The 17,707-nt window shown below is 51.1% G+C and overlaps 1 protein-coding gene across 1 annotated transcript in view; it reads left to right on the top strand.

Moving 5' to 3' along the window:
- Positions 1 to 6,060, top strand: part of DEPDC5 (DEP domain containing 5, GATOR1 subcomplex subunit) — a 108,507-nt gene extending 102,447 nt beyond the window's left edge. The window contains exons 41-43 of the mRNA XM_069497429.1: positions 1,057 to 1,117; positions 5,045 to 5,127; positions 5,299 to 6,060. Coding sequence (XP_069353530.1) covers positions 1,057 to 1,117; positions 5,045 to 5,127; positions 5,299 to 5,591 — 437 coding nt within the window. The 3' untranslated portion in view covers positions 5,592 to 6,060. The remainder of the gene's footprint in view (positions 1 to 1,056; positions 1,118 to 5,044; positions 5,128 to 5,298) is intronic.
- The last annotated feature ends 11,647 nt before the right edge of the window (positions 6,061 to 17,707 follow it).

The following is a 17,707-nucleotide window of genomic DNA, read 5'->3' as shown; positions in this document are numbered from 1 at the left end:
CTCTTGGTTGCCATGGTTGCAGCCAAAGAAAGGGTCCTAGTTTAAAAGAATAAGTACTTGAATCTAAAAAATCTATTTTCTTGTGTCTGTGCCTCTTCTCTTCTTGTTCTCACCTCTTCCTATAACAGGGATTTCAAAATCTTAAAAATCTGACAAGGTTGTGCTCTGTGTGTGTGTATATTTTCTGCTTTTAAAGCCAGAGTCTTTTTTTGGTGTTTTGCTCCTTAGTTGCCCAGAATCCAGAGAGCCACCCATGGTAGAAAATTCCAAATGCAGAAAGAGTAATAGAGCTGTAGCAGGCACCCTGGTCTTTGGGATGTCTGTGTTGTTGCTGCCCCAGCATCAGCACCTCATCCTAGAGCAGCCCGGCTCAGTTGCCGGTTGCTAGGTGACAGCCTGCCCCAGCCTCCCACCACCTCACTCCACTCTTGGTCCTCAGCAGCAGCTCTGCAGAGGGAGCAAGGCCAGAGTAACAAAGTAGGTAATGGAGGAGGGGACTCATCTGCTCTGCTCCCCTCCCCGACCAATTACTTGTCAAAAATGTTTTTTTATATTTATTTGCCTCATTTTCCCCACCCCTAACATGGAGCTGGTGATACTACCTTTCCTTGTAGGGAAATGGAAGATTGGTAATATAGAAAAGTAAAGGTTTTGTTGTTGTTGCTCCTTAGAAGCAGCTAACATGCATTTAAAGTTTATCTTCTGTTTGTACTTTAATGTCCTGGTCTGTTCAGCTTTTGGCATAGGAAGTCATTAGAATGAGTCTTATCTTGAATTCTGGGAGCTCTGGCTGTTGAGGACTCATCACCTTTCTAGACCCTGCTATAGCTTGGGGGAAGGGATGTGTGAACCCACAGCTATCCTTTCTTTGGACTCACAGCTGTCCTTTCCTTTCCTTGGAATGGAGGCCGGTCTTCGTAAAGCAGGTGATGTGGAGAAGCAGAGCTTAGGCTCCAGGGGCCTAACTGCCAAGAATACTGAAGGGTGCAGAAGACTGGCCTCAGAGAGAATTACAAACCTTGTCATCACAACTCAGCATTTATTTTTTCCTTTCAGGCTTTGAGCCAGAAACATACTGGGACCGAATGCACCTTTTCCAGGAAGCCATTGCACACAGGTTTGTCCCTTAGCAAGAGGGAAGTAATCAGCATTTATCTTGAACGGCAGTTACCAAAGTGAAACTCAGTTTGTTTTATTCCTGGGGAAAGGGATCTATTCCACCAATGACAGATTGGCCACTTATCTCCAATGGGACTCCTTGGTTTCAGAGATAAGCACTACCTCCCTGCTTCCTGAAGCTGTTGTTTTTCAGACCACATGACCACCTTCTTCCAGTTGAGTGGAGAATATAGAACTCTCTTCTTGGCCTCCAACAAGACTGTGAGCCAAGCTATCCTAGAGATCACATGAAATGAAAAATTATCAAATGTGTCAAGAGCCCCTAGACATACGTTGAAAAGATAATGAACAGTTAAAAAGCAATAGATGAGTCGGTAGATATTTCTTGGCACCTAATATGTGTGCCAGGGAAAGCCTGTCCTAGGCTTAGCTGTATCCCCCTAGACCCGTCCAGCAAACCCTGTTGTCTCCAAACATGACTACCCTGGTGTCTGATTGCCACTTCCATGATAATCATGGTGAAAAAAAAGCCTCCTGTGCTTGCTTCAGTATTCCTCTCTACACCTTCCCCCAGTGTCATATCAGGTGCTCAGTAAAGGCTATGGAATGAATGCAAGGGTAGTTCATTTCCTCCTTCCATTAAGGGCAGGGATGTGTGTGTGTGCAGATTCAGGGCAGAAGGTAGGGAGTGCAGTGGTCAGTGGGAAATGTCTTGATGTGGGAAGCAGATGGGCCTGGTCCACTGCCACCTCCACCACCACCTGGCTGAGGAACCACGAGCAAGTCCTGAAACTGCTGAGTCTTCATTTTCTCACCCCTCAAAGGACTGTTGGGAGGGTTCTCTCATGTTCCTGGTGAACCTAGTGATGCACCTAGTGAGCCCTGCCTGAGTAGACAGTAATCATTAGGGAAGACCCTGGTTAATGGACGCGTTTCTAAGCAGCTCCTACGCTGCCTGCCTTGTACAGCACCAGGCTTTTGGTGCGCTTTGTTGGCTGGGTATCACTGGGAGGCGACTTTTATTTGTGAAATCTGCTTTTTTTTTTTTTTTTTTTTAACAGCATCCTCCTCCTGATCCCCCTCAGAAGGAGGCTTAAGCCTCACACCTACATCCCTCCACCTTCCACCCCTACATCCCTCCACCTTCCACCCCTACATCCCTCCACCTTCCACCCCTACATCCCTCCACCTTCCACCCCTACATTCCTCCACCTTCCACCCCTACATCCTCCACCTTCCACCCCTACATCCTCCACCTTCCACCCCTACATCCCTCCACTGTCCACCCCTACATCCTCCATCTTCCACCCCTACATCCTCCACCTTCCACCCCTATATCCTCCACCTTCGACCTCTACATCCTCCATCTTCCACCCCTACATCCCTCCACCTTCCACCCCTACACCCCTCCACCTTCCACACCTACACCCCCCACCTTCTACACCTATACCCTTCCTACCTTCCACACCGTCCACCTTACACCTACATCTCTCTACCTTCCACACCTGTACTCCCCCATGTTCCACACCTGTCAGAATCTTGCTCCACTAGGAATTCCCAGGTTTTTCCTTTCTGAATTCCTCTTTCCCTTTCTTTCAAAACACTCTGAATGTATTCCAATGATTTGAGGGCCCCTAGAAGGCATTTTTATTTCCTTCTACAATGCCTAGCAAAGTGCTTTGCCTAGAGCAGTTGTTTAATATGTAGCTTTCATTTAGAGTGGAGCTTTAAGTGGAAATGTGGCTCTAAAATGACACATCAGCCCACCCATAAGGTCTGTCTCAGAAAGAGCTAGAAAAGTGCCCATCTTCCCTGAACTTCCTCTTCTATGGCTCCCCGCTCCTCCTCTATGTTCATCTGGGCAATTGGAGTGATATTATTACATCCCTTCCTCAGTGTGCAAATGAGTGGGTTAAAACAAACAAAAAAATACATCTCTTTCCCAGGGACAGAAGCCCTCTACCTGCAATCCTAGCTTACATTCTCCCTGAGTGGACAGTGAGGTGGCCACAGACCATGTGATTAAATTGCATTTAAAAAAAATTAGCGTCTTGGCTGGCTGTGGAGGCACACTCCTGTAGTCCCAGCTACTCGGGAGGCTGAGGCAGGAGGATTGCTTTAGCCCAGGAGTTGGAGGTTGCAGTGAGCTATGATGACGCCACTGCACTCTAGCCAGGCAACAAAGTGAGACTCTGTCTCAAAAAAAAAAAAAAAAAAGAAAGAAAGTAAAGGAAGCAAAGGCAAAATCTTATAGATGAGGAGGGAGTTTGCGATGCACAGTAGCCTATCCATTTAATTTGCATATTTGATTTCATGTATTCTTTGGTAAATAATTATGGAATGCCAGTATAAAGCTGGCAGTTTTTTGGTTTTTGGGGTTTTTTTTTTTTTTTTTTGAGACAGGGTCTGTTGCCTGGGCTAGAGTACAGTGGAGTCGTCATAGGTCACTGCAACCTCAAACCCCTGGGCTCAAGCAATCCTCCTGCCTCACCCTCCTGAGTAGCTGGGAATATAGGTGTGCACCACCACACCCTGCTAAGTTTTAAATTTTTTTGTAGAGACAGAATCTCACTATGTTGCTCAGGCTGGTCTTAAACTCTTGGACTCAAGCAATCCTCCTGCCTCAGCTTCCCAGAGTGCTGAGATTACAGGCAGGAGCCACCACACCCAGCCTCAGCAGCTTATAAAGCTGGTACAAGCTTACATAGCTTATACAGCACCTTTCTGAGGAACTCAGTCCAGGAAAGGAGATAGGCATTTCACCTTCTTTAGTTCTCCCTACATCACTGCGTTTGTTACATAAACCGCTCAGACTTAGAGGACAGGAGCCACATCTGTTACCACGTCCTTTACAGCTCTTAGCAGGTAGAGCTGTAATAAATGCATTTTATGGAAATAGAAAAACCAGGAATAGAACAAGCCAGAGATGAGAAATGGAACAGAACAAGGCATAGATGAAAAATGGCTCCTCCTGACTGTTTCCAGAGCATAGGGAATCAGAGAGGCCCAGATTGGTGTTCTTTACTTAAGAAAAGGACTTCAGTTACGATACTTCATTCCATTTCAATTCAAGGCCTTTATTGAGAACCTTCCGCATGCTTAGCCTAAGGACAGTGGAGAAAGGGAGAGAGGTATGGCTAGGGTGAATTAAGATAAGGACCCTTCCCTTGAGTGTGCGGCTAACTGGGACATGAGGGACATTCCAGTAAGATGCAGAGCAAAGGTCCAGGGTGGGGTTGGGGAGAAGGGACAGTGGGCAGGTCTGGGGGGTGGGGTGGCTGGGGAACGAAACAATAGGGAGGGAGCATCTGAGCAGAGACAAAGACTGGGTGAAGAGTGCAGTGGGTGGGAGAGCTTTCATTCACTATGGTGACGGTGACACAGTGGACCTCAGAGATAACAGGCGGCTGGGTGCAAGGAGGTCTGGTTAGTCATGGTGGTAGAAGGGGTAGAGGTTAGAAAGCAGCAGGGACAAAAATAAGCAGCCTTATTTTTGCACAGTGGCTCATGCCTGTAATCCCGACACTTTGGGAGGATGAGGCAGAAGGATCACTTGAGTTCAGGAGTTCTAGACCAGCCTGAGCAACATAGCAAGACCCTGTCTCTACAAAAAAAATTTAAAAATTTGCCAGGTACAGTAGTGGTGTGCCTGTAGTCCCAGCTACTCAGGGGGTTGAGGCAGGAGGATCGCTTGAGCCCAGGAGTTTGAGGTTGCAGTGAGCTGTGATGCCACTGCACTCTGGCCTGGACAACAGAGCAAGATTCTGTCTCAAAAAAAAAGGCAGCCTGCATGTTCCATGTTGAAGGAGATCTTTCCAGATCTCTTTATCTCAGGATGTCAGTGAGTCCTATTTGCCACATTCTTTCCTTTTGTCCCCTTGGCTGGGAAGGCCCTGATCAGTGTGTCTTCCTGTCCTTCCCTTAGGTTTGGGTTTGTACAAGATAAATATTCTGCCTCTGCCTTTAACTTCCCTGCTGAGAACAAGCCTCAGTACATCCATGTTACAGGTGAGGAGCTGGGCAGGTGGGCCCCTGTGGTGGGAGCGGGAGCCCTGAGGGCCCTGGCCCTGTTCACGGAGGTCCCTTCCCTTGCACTGAGCTTGTGGCCACGGAACCACCTCAGCTGGCTCCAGGTGCCCTCCTAGTGGCTGTGACACGGGTGCCCTCCTTTCTCTCCAGGGACAGTGTTTCTGCAGCTGCCCTACTCCAAGCGCAAGTTCTCAGGGCAGCAGCGGCGGCGGCGGAACTCCACCAGCTCCACCAACCAGAACATGTTCTGCGAGGAGCGGGTTGGCTACAACTGGGCCTACAACACCATGCTGACCAAGACGTGGCGCTCCAGTGCCACGGGGGATGAGAAGTTTGCCGATCGGCTGCTGAAGGACTTCACAGACTTCTGCATCAACCGTGACAACCGGCTGGTCACGTTCTGGACGAGCTGCCTGGAGAAGATGCACGCCAGCGCCCCATGAGCCCAGGCTGCGGCGGGATTAGAAGGCTGTGCCCATGCTAGGGGCAGCGGAGCTAGCTGCTACCCTCAAACCCAGGGCGGAAGATTCCAGTCAGTCTCTAGGCGTCAGGTGTCCATTGGTGAGTGGGGGCCATTGCTCCTTTTTGGCCCCCCAACAAGCGTTGTTCCACTGGAGGAGAAAGACTTTGGAAGCAGCTGCTGCTGTCACCACCCAAATCCCATCAGCAAGCGCCCAGAGGAGGTGGGAGGCACAGATTGTCCGTGGGAGGGCTTCAGTGTCTGGCAAGGGGGGCAGGCGGCCCCCATGAATGTCCTCAGAAGGGGGTGGCTCCTGTTAGCGTCCTTTTCCTTCACCATCCATGAGATATTCGGAGCAGAATCTGCTGCTTTCTGCCCAGGAGTGTGCCAGGGTGTAAGATAATCTTACGAAATAATGTACCATAGACTTCATACCAACTGTACATACCTGTACATACCAGAAGCAAATAAAACTCCACGTGCAGCATCTCTGTCCCCAGCCCGGTTGCCAACAGCAGCGGTCCCATCCTGGGCTGGGCAGTCGTGCCCGGTGGTCAGGGCCATGGTGGTCAGTGTGGTAGCCACAGACAGTGACAGGGCTTAGGAATTCACTGGCTTGGAGTCTGGCTGTGGATTTACCGAGCGATTTCTTTTCACAGGCTCTTGGGCCAGGAGCAAGGATAGATTTGGTCAGGACTAGTAAGCAGGCAGTACAACATACAAGGTAACTAGGCTCATGCTGTCGGAGTGAATCTTGATGAATGGGTGAGCCCAGCTCTGGGACACAGACATCATGGCATTCTGAGAAAAATCAAAGGGAAGCCTCTCTGGACTCTAACGTAGGTTTAGGTCTCATTGTGTATTGAGATAAGACTCAGCATTTGCCTCAACCTCAGTGCCCTTCCCTAACCTGCACAGGGGTAGGCAGGGGGCCACGGGCCAAAGGGAAGCACCTGATAGTTACTGCCACTTGCTCAAAAACAGCTGTGATTATGCCCAGTACTTCATCAGAACTCCTTGGTGACTTGAGCTTCAAAAATCTTAGATGTGGCCCACATGGCCCTGCACAGTCTGGCTCCGTGGGCTGTTTCTACAGCCACGCTGGCCGTCGTGCAGTCCCTGACTTTGAAACTCTGTACCGACTCAGATCCTTTGCACATGCTGCTCCATCTGCCCAAAACACGCCTTCTCTCCACACTCGCCCTGTCTCCCTAAATCCTGGTGGTCGTCATCTATCAACTCTTAGTGCAAATGTCACTTCTCCAGAGCACCTTGTACTTCAACCTGGTGCTTGATGTTTACACTGTACCAGGCAGAAGCATCTCCATTTTGTTCATCTTTTTGTTCCTAAGTGTGCAGCATAATAGTAGATGTTGGAGAAATGGTTGTTAACTAAATTTATAGAGTGCATGAACTCTGGACTCCAGAGCTGGGCACTGGGTGTTACATCTGAATTTCCACCTCTCCAGTAGGGCTTCTTAGTTACTTAGCAGAACTCTTTGGTGGCTTGAACTTATTTAAAACTCTGAAAATGCTGCTATTGATGCTGCATGTAGAGATTTTGAGAGAATAGATTTGTTTATGTACACATGTAAAAATGCACTGGTTGATTCCTGGCACAGAGCAGGTCTTTGATAAAAAACCATTTTCCTTTCATTTTTCACCCGACCTTCTCTCAGACGAACCATTGCTTCTCTCTCAGTGCCAGTGCCCTCATCTATAAAATGGGATGCTATCTCCCATGGCGGCTGGAGGATCAACGGACAGATGTATAGGAAAGGACTTCCTAACGAGAAGGCAGTAAACAAATGGCTGCTCTCACTATGCGGACAGGAGTCTTCACTGTGCTCCCCAGCCAGATTCCTGAGTGATGCTAGACATGGCAGCCTGCGATCCTCAGCATCCTATGTGTAAGGCAACAATTGCCCCTGCAGTTGCCCAGGAGAAGGCCCAGAGAATGATTCGGCAGAAAGGGCAGCTGAAGAGTGAGGATGCTGGGTCACTCACTTGGCAGAGCTGGACCTGAAGCTTGCCTGCCCTTGAGCCCCCGTCCCCCTGCTGCCTGCTCCCCTGCAGTCCTTCTCTCCCTGGTGGGCACCTTCTTCCACCCACTTGTCCAAGCTGAACTCAGTGCCTCCCTCCTGCGCCATCATCTGGTCTTCCCACCTGGCTCAGTCCTGCCCACCTTCCTCCATCCCTGCTTCCCAGACACAGAGCTCAGCCCACAGGGAATGTGTGGTTTGGCTAGACACGGAGGACACATGCATGTGGACCAGAAAACCACCACCAGGTGTGTAGATGTGAATACCCATGCCTTGGGATAGAGGCAGAGTGGGTGTAAATGCGGTAAGCTTGGGGCCAAGAGGACCTGGGTTTAAATTCCAGCCCAGCTGTAAACAGAGATGATGTGGCCTCCCCTTTCTCCCCAGCCCCCCCTCCACCTTCTAAATGTTGCTTTTCTGCACTGTGACACTAATTATCTGCTGGCCCGTTTCAGCTCACTAGGCTGAGTATTGCCCTAAGGCAGGGACCAGGCCTCCGGTCTCTGTCTAGCCCTGTGCACTGTAACCTCTGGCACACACTTAAGTCAGTGAGAGTTGAATGCATGAGTCAGTGAGATCAACAGAGCAGGTGTGTGTGGCCGGGTCCCTCACAGGACCCAGCGCATAGGAGGGACACATGACCTGGAAGAAGGACCTTGACAGGATTACCTGATCTGCTTCCCTAAAGTGAGTCATGGGAAGGACTTATTCCTATTGAAAAACGAGTCTGTTAAGGCCCAGACATGTGCATGATATGCCTTGGGTCACCCCAGTGTCTGTGGAGATGAGAGTGGTCCCATAAGACAAGAACCTTAACATGGAGGGGCTCTTGGGGATCTGGTCCAACCGTTTCATTTTCTCCCAGATGAGGAAACAGGCCCAGAGTGGCCTGCCCCAGGCTCTGGGAGAGAACAAGGCAGGGACCCAGGTCCTCTGGCTCCCCGGGCAGTGCCTTTCCAGGCATTTGGTTATGGTCAGTAGCATAGTGGTTAAGAGAGCAGGCTTGGGAGGCAGGTGCCTGGATTCAGTTTCCAGCAGGGCCACTTGCCAGCTGTGTGACCCTGAGTAAGGTACTGTACCTCTCAGAGCCTCAGTTTTCTTATCTGTAAAATAAGTGGATAATACCACCTCGTGGGGTCCTGAGGATCACGCAGGAGAGTGTGTGTAAAGCTTAGTGCCTGGAAGGTTGTAACCCCTTCATAGATGTAAATGTCACGATGACGATTATTAATGCAGACTCTGTGAGCCCCAGGAGTTTAGAGAACGGAGTCATCACAGGGCCAGAGTGGACAGGATACTGTTTAAAGGGGAAGTAGCCTTGGTCCTTGTAGGATGTGTAGGGGTCAGAGTGGGCCGAAGAGCTATGGAGAACACTCCTCTAGCTGGCTCTGTAGCTGCCAGGATCGTTCTGCCTTGTCTAGGTCCCAAGAACCTCTGCTGGGAAAAGTTTTTCTGTTGGCCACATTGCAAAGAGTGGAAGAAAGGTCTCCTCACCACACTGCCCTGGTGCCTGCCCATTGTGAACGGGGCTGTCGCCCAAGGCTGGGCAGCTCCTGGGAACTTTCTCAGCTTCGTGGTTGTGCCCAGGGGGTGCCCACAGGTCCCACTATACCTGGGGCAGCACAAGTCAGCCTCCTGGATATAGAAATGGAGTGGGGGTGGGAGGGAGCCACACAGGGAGTGAGATACAGAAAAATGCAGCAGGAAAAGAAACAAGGTAGAAGGCTGCGCGCAGTGGCTCAGGGCTGTAATCCTAGTGTTCTGGGAGGCTGAGGCAGGAGGACTGGCTGAGGCCAGGAGTTCAAGACCAGCCTGAGCAAGAGCAAGGCCCCATCTCTACAAAAATAGAAAAATTAGCCAGGGATGGTGGTGCGTGCCTATATTCCCAGCTACTTGGGAGGCTGAGGCAGGAGGATCACTTGAGCCCAGGAGTTTGAGGCAGCAGTGAGCTATGATGATGCCACTGCACTCTAGCCTGGACTATAGAGCGAGACTCCGTCTCCAAAAAAAAAAAAGAAAATGAAACAAGGTTGAGTAACACATTCCTTTCCAAAGGAACTAAGAATAAGCCAAAAGGCTTCAAAGCAGAAGTAGCTGTCTTAGTGTCCCCACCAGTGGTTCTCAAATGCTCCCATACATGAAGAGCTCCCTTAGAACACAGATTCCAGGGCCTTCCTCACAGAGCTGCTGAATCCTGAATCGGGAGGTCTGGGAGTCTGTACTGCAAACAGACACTCCAAGTGATTCTGCCATCAGTGCTGCATTGGAGAAACCCAGATTCCTTCTCTAAGCTTCTTCCCGTTTACACACAGTTCTAACCAGCCCTGGAAATACGATTCTCAGACCGCAGCAGATTAGAAGCAGCACGCTGGAATGAGATAGTAGAGCAGAGAACCTGACAGCAGGGTGAAACAGCAACTGACTGTGACGGCAACTGGAGCCGACAGAGAACTAAGGGCCTCCGGAGGTGCAGGACCGCCAAAGGCTGAGTAGCCGGGCCAGGAACTGCCAAGCACTATGATGACTAGGCACGGAAGCCGTATCCAGTTTGTAGGAAGAGACCCATCAAAATAATGAAAATGGAATCTTCGGCTATTAAAAGAAAGGTGTACATGACATACATCTGAGACACTCAGAAAATGTGCGAGGCCTTGCTGAAGAGGATAGGAAATGATGGGGGAGAAAGCTGAGTAGAAGCCAATTTACAGGCCTCTTCAGTTACCCAGAAAACCTCAGGTACATGGAATAACAATGATCCCTCCATTCCCTGAGTGTTTCCTGTGTTATGGGCACTGTGTCATATGCCTTTTCATCTCATAATCTTATCACCGTACTGTATGAGAGGGGAGGCCCCAGGAGGTAGAGCCCAGGGCCACACAGTTGACAAGCAGCTGGGCTGCGGATCATGTCTGCAACCTCAGAGCCCAGTCCCTGCCCACAGTGCTGTCCCCTTCACCTCTTGAGAGTGCTGGGTCGATGAGTGCCACCTGCTGCTGCATCCTGGGGCCTGGGTTGGAGGCCCCTCCACTCCTCTCAACTGACTGTATTACAAGTGCAGTGCAGCCCTGAGGGGAAATAGAGGAGGTTTTTCCAGGTTTTCTCCTAGGGAGTGGGAGGTGACTTTGAGCCAGGGCCAGTGGCCTTTCCTCTCCTCCTGGCTCCCATCTGGAAGGCACTGTCTGGTCCTTCCCTTCTGGCCTGCAGCTGTGGCTTCAGCCAGTGTGTTCCAGGCAGCTCCTGGCCTTCAGGCTGTGCCACACACTCGCCCTAAACCTGGCCTGAAATGCCCGGATTGTAGCATTTGCTTGTAGCAAAGCCGGTGCCAAGAACTCAGTCCTACCAGCCTTCAGTTTTGACCTCCATCTGCTTCTCTGGATGCAGCAAGATTCATCTGTTTCCTCAGTGAATCAGCACATAGTCCTTCCAAGAAGAAAATCTCTTTCTCCGTGGGGGCAAGGGGAGATGGGGAACCCCTGTGCAATCTCCAGCAAACCCCTTTCTCTCTGAGCTCCAGAATTTTCATCTGAACTCGTCTGGCAATGAGTCTGGGAGAAACCTGGAGGACCAGTTTATAGACCTTCCCCTTCTCAAAACAACAGGAAGGCTGAGTGCTGAGGGGGAATTCTAGCTCCATTTAGTCTCTCTGGCAGCTCATGGCAGTTGCAAATGGAACTGAGTCTCTTTCCTCCTCTTAATGCTCTTTGCATTATACCAGATTGCTTGTCCAGGCTCAGTTTCCCTCTTTAATACTCCTCAAATGTCTCCTAAGAGATAGAAATTTTTGTTTTTAAGCCCATGACATCCCGGGAGAGAAACATTTTCCCAATGCCTTTGATGTTCATCCAGCCCTAGTAGTTTATGTTCTGGGTCCTTCTCTCTCTGCAGTCTGAGAGCATCTCGTAGGCGTGATCTGGTGCTGCCTTGGGGAAAGGGCCCCTTTTCAAGGTGGTATGTCCTGCCTCTCCTCAAGCTGTGTGTCCTCAGAACCTGAGTAGACAGTACAAGCTTGCGGGGGTGGGTAGGGACTACGCCAAAGGCAAGCCCATGAGGCTTTTGTCCCAACACTGTCTCAAAACACCCTGACCCCTTTCCAGGCCCCTGGACACAGCACTGGAGGAGAATCAGGAACTGGCCAGGAGCTCTCAGCTGGGGGCAGTTTTGCCTGCAGGGGACATTTGGCAATGTCTGGAGACACTTGGTTGTCACAACTGCAGGGGGTGCTGCTGGCATCTAGTGGATACTTCTAAACACCTTGCAATGCACAGGACAGCTCCCACAACGAAGAATTATTCAGCCTCAAATGTCAATAGTGTTGGGTTGAGACACCATGAACTAGACTCTGATTGGGTAAGAGGTTTAGATGGGTGGGGGGGCTCTGGGGTCCCTCCCCCTGTGACTTTGGTGGAAAAGGTACCTGCCACTTTCTCCTGGCTGTGGAGATCTGAATCTTTTTTTTTTTTTTTTTTCTTTTGAGAGAGGGTCTTGCTCTGTCACCTAGGCGGCAGTGCAGTAGTGTCATCATAGCTTACTGCAACCTCAAACTCCTGAGCTCAAATGATCCTCCTGCTTCAGCCTCCCAAGTAGCAGGGACTACTGGCACATGCCATAATACTCGGTTAATTTTTCTATTTTTAGTAAAGACGGTGTCTTGCTCTAGCTCAGGCTGGTCTTGAACTCCTGGCCTCAAGGGATCCTCCTGCCTCAGCCTCCCAAAGTGCTAGGATTATAGGCGTGAGCCACTGTGCCCAGCCTGAACCCTTTCTTAATGGCAGCCCAGTCCCAATCTCCTGTAATAACTACTCTTGCTAGGTTCCAAGGCCAGAGTGGCTAAGAGACCTGCTTAGAGCCACACAGCAAGTTTTGGACAGCACCAGGATTAGAATCCTGATCATACCGAGTGCTCACATGCTGCTGCATGGCTCTTAGGTTTCTCCTCCACTTTCCTTGTTTGTGTAGCTTGCCGTTCTAGTCATATATAAATGCCTTGGGGGCAGAGAGCACATCTTGCTCATCCTCCTATCCTCCACAACAAGTACCCATCACACATTAGGTGTTTGTTTACAATTGGTTGAATTAATTCATTCGGTCAATATTTATGAAAAGCTGGGCCAGGCGTGGTGGCTCATGCCTGTAATCCTAGCACTCTGGGAGGCCGAGGCAGGAGGATCGCTCGAGGTCAGGAGTTCGAGACCACCCTGAGCAAGAGTGAGACCCCCCGTCTCTACTAAAAATAGAAATTATCTGGACAACTAAAAATATATATATAAAAAATTAGCCAGGCATGGTGGCACATGCCTGTAGTCCCAGCTACTCGGGAGGCTGAGGCAGAAGGATTGCTTGAGCCCAGGAGTTTGAGGTTGCTGTGAGCTAGGCTGACGCCACGGCACTCTAGTCCAGGCAACAGAGTGAGACTCTGTCTCAAAAGAAACAAAAGAAGAAAAGAAAAGCTGAACCAATGGGGGCCTTGCCCTCGTGGTGGAGGGAAACACACACGCAGAGCAGCAACTGTGGCACTCTAGGACCAACTGTGTGTAAAGCACTACAGACAGAGGAGGGGACTTGGCTCTGCGTAGGAGAGCTGGGGACGACTGGACAAAGGAGCATTTGGGCTGGGTTTTTATGGCTGCATAAGAGTTCTAGCAGGTGAGGAGGATGGGGTGGGGAAGGGGATGCTGGAGGGCTGGGGGCTCTGGCACCAGACCAGTCAGGAGAAGGTGACTCAAAACTAAAAAGCTGAGAGAACTGGAGAGTTCTCCAAACCTGCCCCACCCAGCCCTTTCAACAACTGATTTCCAGAGTGGAGGTGAATGTTGTCAAGTTCTAGGGTGCAAACTGGAACTGACAAATGGCCCATTGTCTGGAAGCCTTGAGCAGCCTGTCCCCTGGGGTCACGCCACGTGGGGCCTTGCTCACCTGTCAGACTTTGGCCTTCCTGACCATGATCTGGATAGAACAATGGGCTCTAAACACACCCAAACTCCAAGGCAGCGGCTGGTGTCTTAGGACAGGCAGGGGAATGATCCTCTTTTGTGACCCCCTTTCTCCTCAGGGATCCAGGAACCCTGCTCCTGGGCTCAGCCTGCTGTTTCTTCACCATGTGACCGTGTGCAAACTCCCCAAACCACCCTGATCCTCACCAGTGCATCGACAAAATGGGAGTTATCAAGTCTTCATTACGTAACTCGTAACTCAGGGAGGGGGTGGCGTTGCCATGAGAACCTGGGAGATAAGGGTTGTAAAAACATTTTGAGAACTGAGCCACTACACAGTCTGAGGTAGCCTCGCTGTTATTCTCGCCTGACATTAGTGCCAACTACCTGTGTGATCCTGAACAAGTCGTTCACCTCACTCGACCTCAAGTTGGGGGTGCGGTGATGGTGGCATTTCTCCAGCCTCCTTCAAGGGGTCATGGTGAGGATCTGATGCAGTCAGCTTTGCAAAGGTGTCTGGGTGGCGCAGAGCACTCCCCAATTTTAAGGCAGTGCTTAAAGTCTCCCCTAATGGAGGCCAAATGTCCTGTTTTGAACGTGCCCAGCAGGTGCACAAAGAGCCTGGTACATCACCAGCTGGTCTGAAGCTCGAGAAAGGAGGGAGAGAGAGCAGAAGTGCCAGCCAGAGCTGACTTGTGTGCTGAGCCCCAAGCAAGCGTGCACCCGTCGTCCTGCTAGAGCCTGAGGACAGCCCTGAGGGAGGCGGTGGGTGATGGGACCCTTTCCCCCCCCCCCACTTCTCAAAGGAGAAACTGAGTCTCAAGGAAGTGAAGGGACTCGTCCAGGGTTTTTGAGCACACATGGCTGAGAAGGGATTGAACCCAGCTGCATTCTCCACCCCGGGGGCTCTTCCCCTTAGAGAGAATGAGTTGGGGCGTGGGAGAGAAGCCCCGTCGGGGTGGCCTCTGTGGTGGGGCAGCCGTAGCAGGAAGGAGGGAGGGCAGGCAGGGCTTGAGACCTGGGCTCCCTGCACAGCGGTGAGAGCCATGTCCCCGGTCCCAACTCCCCAGACTGTCCTGTTCCTGCTCACCCACCCCACTGGCCACTCACTGGCCACTGGTGGTGGTTGGCACTGGGGGCCGGGAGCACTCCCCGGTGGTCTGACACACAGGATATGTCTCACCTCAAAGCAGAAGTGAAACAGGCCAGTTCCCCCTGCAAGACAAGAGGCAAGTCTGAGCACCCCCAGCCACCATCCCTCTTCAGGAAATAGAGTGGCCGCCACCTCTGGGAGCCAGACTGGGGGATGACAAAAGCAGCCGACCTGCTCTAGGGCCCAACCCGTATAGGGAGCTGGGTGTCTGCCTCCCACTGCCCACATCTTGGCATTGCTTTGCGCACGTCTCCTTGGGCAGCATCCTAGTGAATGGAAGATACTGTTTCTACCAGGTTTTATGACTTAGGGTCTAAGGGAGATGGCGCTTTGTACAAGTCCTGTCTCCCAGCAGAATCAGAGCCAGCCCATGCCTGCAAGAGGGAGATGCATTTATGGTTTGTTCGCTCATTATTTGTTCATGTGTTCGGTCATCGTGCTCCCGTGACAAATATGTGTCAACGACCGTCTGTGTGCAGGCATTTTGTGCATACAGCGGGGAGAAGGATGTTAAAAAATTACACAAATAACGAGTGCTGTCGTTGTGAAACAATTAGTTGTGAAAAGTGCTCCAAAGGCAAAGGAGAGGCTGCTGGGAGAGGTCTGAGGAGGACCTTGACCTGTTCTGGGGCTCAGGGAAGGCTTCTGGACATTTCTGTGAAGACCTGGTGGGTGGCCCAAGGGGAAGGAGGGGACAAGTGCCACTGGAGCAGGAAGCAGAGACCAAATCACGCAGGACCCTGTGGGCTACAGAAGGGGGTCCTGCCTGTTTATATGTCTTTCAAGAGAAAGAATGTGTGGAAGGCTAGGTGACCTTGGGCAAGCCTTCCTCTTCTTTTGGCCTCAGTTTCCTCATCTTTTCAATGGAGCCTGTTCGCCCTCCTTGCAGGGTTGTTGAAGAGCCCTTACTTAGGTAAAGTACCTAGCACAACACCTGCCACATTGGAAGTGCTCCAGTAAGTGGAGCCATTAGTGTGATTGTGACAAAGGCAGGCCAGGGACCCAGGCCGCCTGCCCAGCTCCCCTTCCAGTGGCTGCCGTGGCAGTGGCTGCCTTCTTCCCAGGGCTGCTTCTAGGAGACACAGAGCCAGGAGCCATCTTCGGGTTGAGCACATCGGCCTGAGTTCACTTGCTCGCTGCTGAAGTGTTTCTCTGCGGTCATATCCTGCCCTCTGCCAGCCAAGGTAACACAGCCTGGGGAAAGGCTCAAGTGAGTGGACAGCTGTGGTCAGCCTTAGAAGCTGATGTCCCCACTCCCCGCTCCACCTTCTACAGCACCCCAGACTCCAGCTGGGTGACCTAGTCAGTCTTTGCAGACCCCCAATTCCTGTGATCAGCTGGGTATCTATGTGCTGTGCACGTGAGGGGCAGGGGTGGCGCAGAGCTGGCAACCCCGGGGTTGGCCAGCAGCAGGACTGCATTATTCAGAAAGGGCAGAGCCACCTTGGACTCCCTCTGTTCTGATTCAGGGAGAAAAATCTTCCTAAAGCAGAAAGGAGCCGTCATTGATCGCAAGCATGCCTGGAGCTATGAGGATGCTTCGCTTGCTACCTGGCTTAGTTCTAGCAACAACCCTTCACACTGGCTATTTTTGACTGCCTTTTACAGATAAGTAACTGAGGATTGGGGTCACCCACCTGGCAAGTGACAGAGTCTAGGTCCAGGTCACCATGACCTTGCCCAGCCCTCCATCCTTGGTGATGGACCTTTGGGCTGTTTTGTTGTATTTTGGATTTCACCTGGTGTGAGACCATTGTAGGAGGGAGTTGGGCAAGCCTGACCTTTTTTCTTTTTTTAATTTTATCTATTTTTTTATTTTTTCAGCAGTTAAGTATCAAGCAAGAGCCTGAGCTTTGATTTCTTCCTCTGGCAAGTGGCTGCCGGAGTTGCTGCTGCTCTTTCTCAGGAGTGTCACAGAATGATCAGGCTGGAGCCACCTCAGCAGTGAGTGTGGCCATCCCCTTGTCTACAGAGAAGTAACAAGGTGGGTCAGTGGAGCTAGGTCAGGCTGGGGCTCTCCTCGAGGACTCCTTCATTGGCTTCCTGTCTCACCCTCCCTTGCTGGCCTCTGTACCTCTGCGCAGTCTCTGCATGTTGGAGGACTGACCCCAGGTTGTGGCCCCTGGGCCTCTTCTGCATTGCATTCCCTGGGTGACCCAGTAGTGTGATTCTAACTACCACCTACATGGCCATGAGTCTCAACTTAAGATCTCTAGCCTTGAGCCCACCCCTGAACTCCAGCCCGTCAGTCCACTTGCCTTCCTGGCCTCTCATTAGAGACCTAAGAGTAATAACAGACGTGGTATGTCTAAAACCAGCTCTTCATTTAGCTCTGCACCCCACCCCCAGCTCCCACCCAAACCTGTTTCACCCACAGTCTTCCCTGATTTAGTAACTGTACCATCATCTACCCAGCCTTGGAATTATGCTATATTTCCCTTTCCCTAAACCCCACATCTAATCCATTGGCAAAAATATGCTGTAATCTGATCCTCCCCCCACCCCCTTCACCTGATGCGACACAACCTAACTGGTCCTCCTGCATCCTCCTCTGCCTTCAGGAATGTGTTCTCACAGCAACCAGCCCGCTCTCTTCTAAACATAGGACAGGTTGTATCATTCTCCTGCTCAAGAACCCTTCAGTGATATCCCATCAATTCAGGATAAAAATCCCAGCTCCTTGCCAGGGCCTGCAAGACCCTATGAAGCCCACCTGGGCTTCTCTGAAAGTCAAAATCTCCATTCTCATCTCCTCCTACTCCCTCAGAATGATGCAGCTTCTCTTTCTGTTCCGTGAACACCCCAAGGTTGCCCCTGCCTCAGGGCCTTTGCATGTCTCTTCTTGGGACCCTCTCCCGAGATTGTGGTTCAGTTGGTTCCTCATTGTCGGTGTCACTTGTTGCCTTCTCAGAAAGGCCTTCCCTGACCCTTCTGTCTAGAGAAGCACCAGCCTACAGCCCTGTTGTTTCTTCTT

Source organism: Eulemur rufifrons, chromosome 21 (assembly GCF_041146395.1).
Source record: "Eulemur rufifrons isolate Redbay chromosome 21, OSU_ERuf_1, whole genome shotgun sequence".
NCBI lineage: Eukaryota > Metazoa > Chordata > Mammalia > Primates > Lemuridae > Eulemur > Eulemur rufifrons.
This window is presented reverse-complemented; position numbering and strand designations above follow the sequence as displayed.